Genomic DNA, 771 nt, shown 5'->3' with positions numbered 1-771 from the left:
CCAGAACAGCAAGCAGCAAAATCGGCGGTTGAAAAGGATGCGGAAAGATGCAGAGCAGCCATCTACAAGCGGTATCATTGATACGGATACAGGTGGTAAAAAAAGAGCCCGATGTCAATTGTGTGTTTCAAGTGACAACAAGACAAGCGTACGTTGTAAAAAATGCCAAAAATACATTTGTAAAGATCATACACAATCATATTGTAACTTATGTGCAGAAGAAATTTAAGTGTGTCAATGTACATCCACCATATACAGGTATATTAAAAAAAATAATCTCTGAGTATTAGAATATTCATCAGAACCTTTTAAAATAAAATTCACGAATACTTAGTCACAGTATGACCGCAAAACAAACTGTGCATCACTTATGGGTCAATTTGACCCGGAGGATAACGGGAGGTAAGTAAATTTGAGGATAACAGGAGGGTTAAGCGGTGAAAAGGTCAGCGTCCTGTCATATATCTGCCACAACTCCGGTGGCCAGTTGCTGAAAAAGCGTCAAAGTGAAATGTGGCTGACAGCGCGCCTGTTCAGACCCCGGCTAAGCTGCACAGTCTAAGGCAGTGTTTCTCAACCTGTGTCAGCGCACGCCCCCCTTAATAAAAGTTCGGCAGTTAATGCCCCCTCTCTAATAAAAAGTAGTACGGTATGTATTCAGTGTACGCAAAGCAACATTTTGCTTCATGGTTGCATCAAGCCAAGCTAGTTTCCACAGTAAAACATTCCTGAATGATTCACAATAAAAATTTAATGAGAATATTGACAATG

The 771-nt window shown here is 40.5% G+C and overlaps 1 protein-coding gene across 1 annotated transcript; it reads left to right on the top strand.

Moving 5' to 3' along the window:
- The first annotated feature begins 37 nt into the window (after positions 1 to 37).
- Positions 38 to 562, top strand: Tsp_14522 (conserved hypothetical protein). Its single transcript, XM_003367667.1, is given in 3 exon segments — positions 38 to 148; positions 335 to 402; positions 418 to 562. 3 exon segments carry the CDS (start codon positions 38 to 40, stop codon positions 560 to 562), a joined length of 324 nt encoding a protein of 107 aa, XP_003367715.1.
- The last annotated feature ends 209 nt before the right edge of the window (positions 563 to 771 follow it).

This window comes from Trichinella spiralis (genome assembly GCF_000181795.1).
Source record: "Trichinella spiralis strain ISS 195 chromosome Unknown Scfld3889, whole genome shotgun sequence".
In the NCBI taxonomy this organism is placed as follows: Eukaryota; Metazoa; Nematoda; class Enoplea; order Trichinellida; family Trichinellidae; genus Trichinella; species Trichinella spiralis.
The sequence above is the reverse complement of the archived record's forward strand: the minus strand, read 5'-3'. Positions and strand labels throughout refer to the sequence as shown.

What these genes read in the sequence shown, in the direction of transcription:
- Tsp_14522 (XM_003367667.1), top strand. Translation starts at nt 38, where the DNA reads ATGCGGAAAGATGCAGAGCAGCCATCTACAAGCGGTATCATTGATACG. An exon ending in CAAGTGACAACAAGACAAGC is followed by an intron (nt 149 to 334) that starts GTACGTTGTAAA and finishes ACGAATACTTAG; the next exon opens with TCACAGTATGACCGCAAAAC.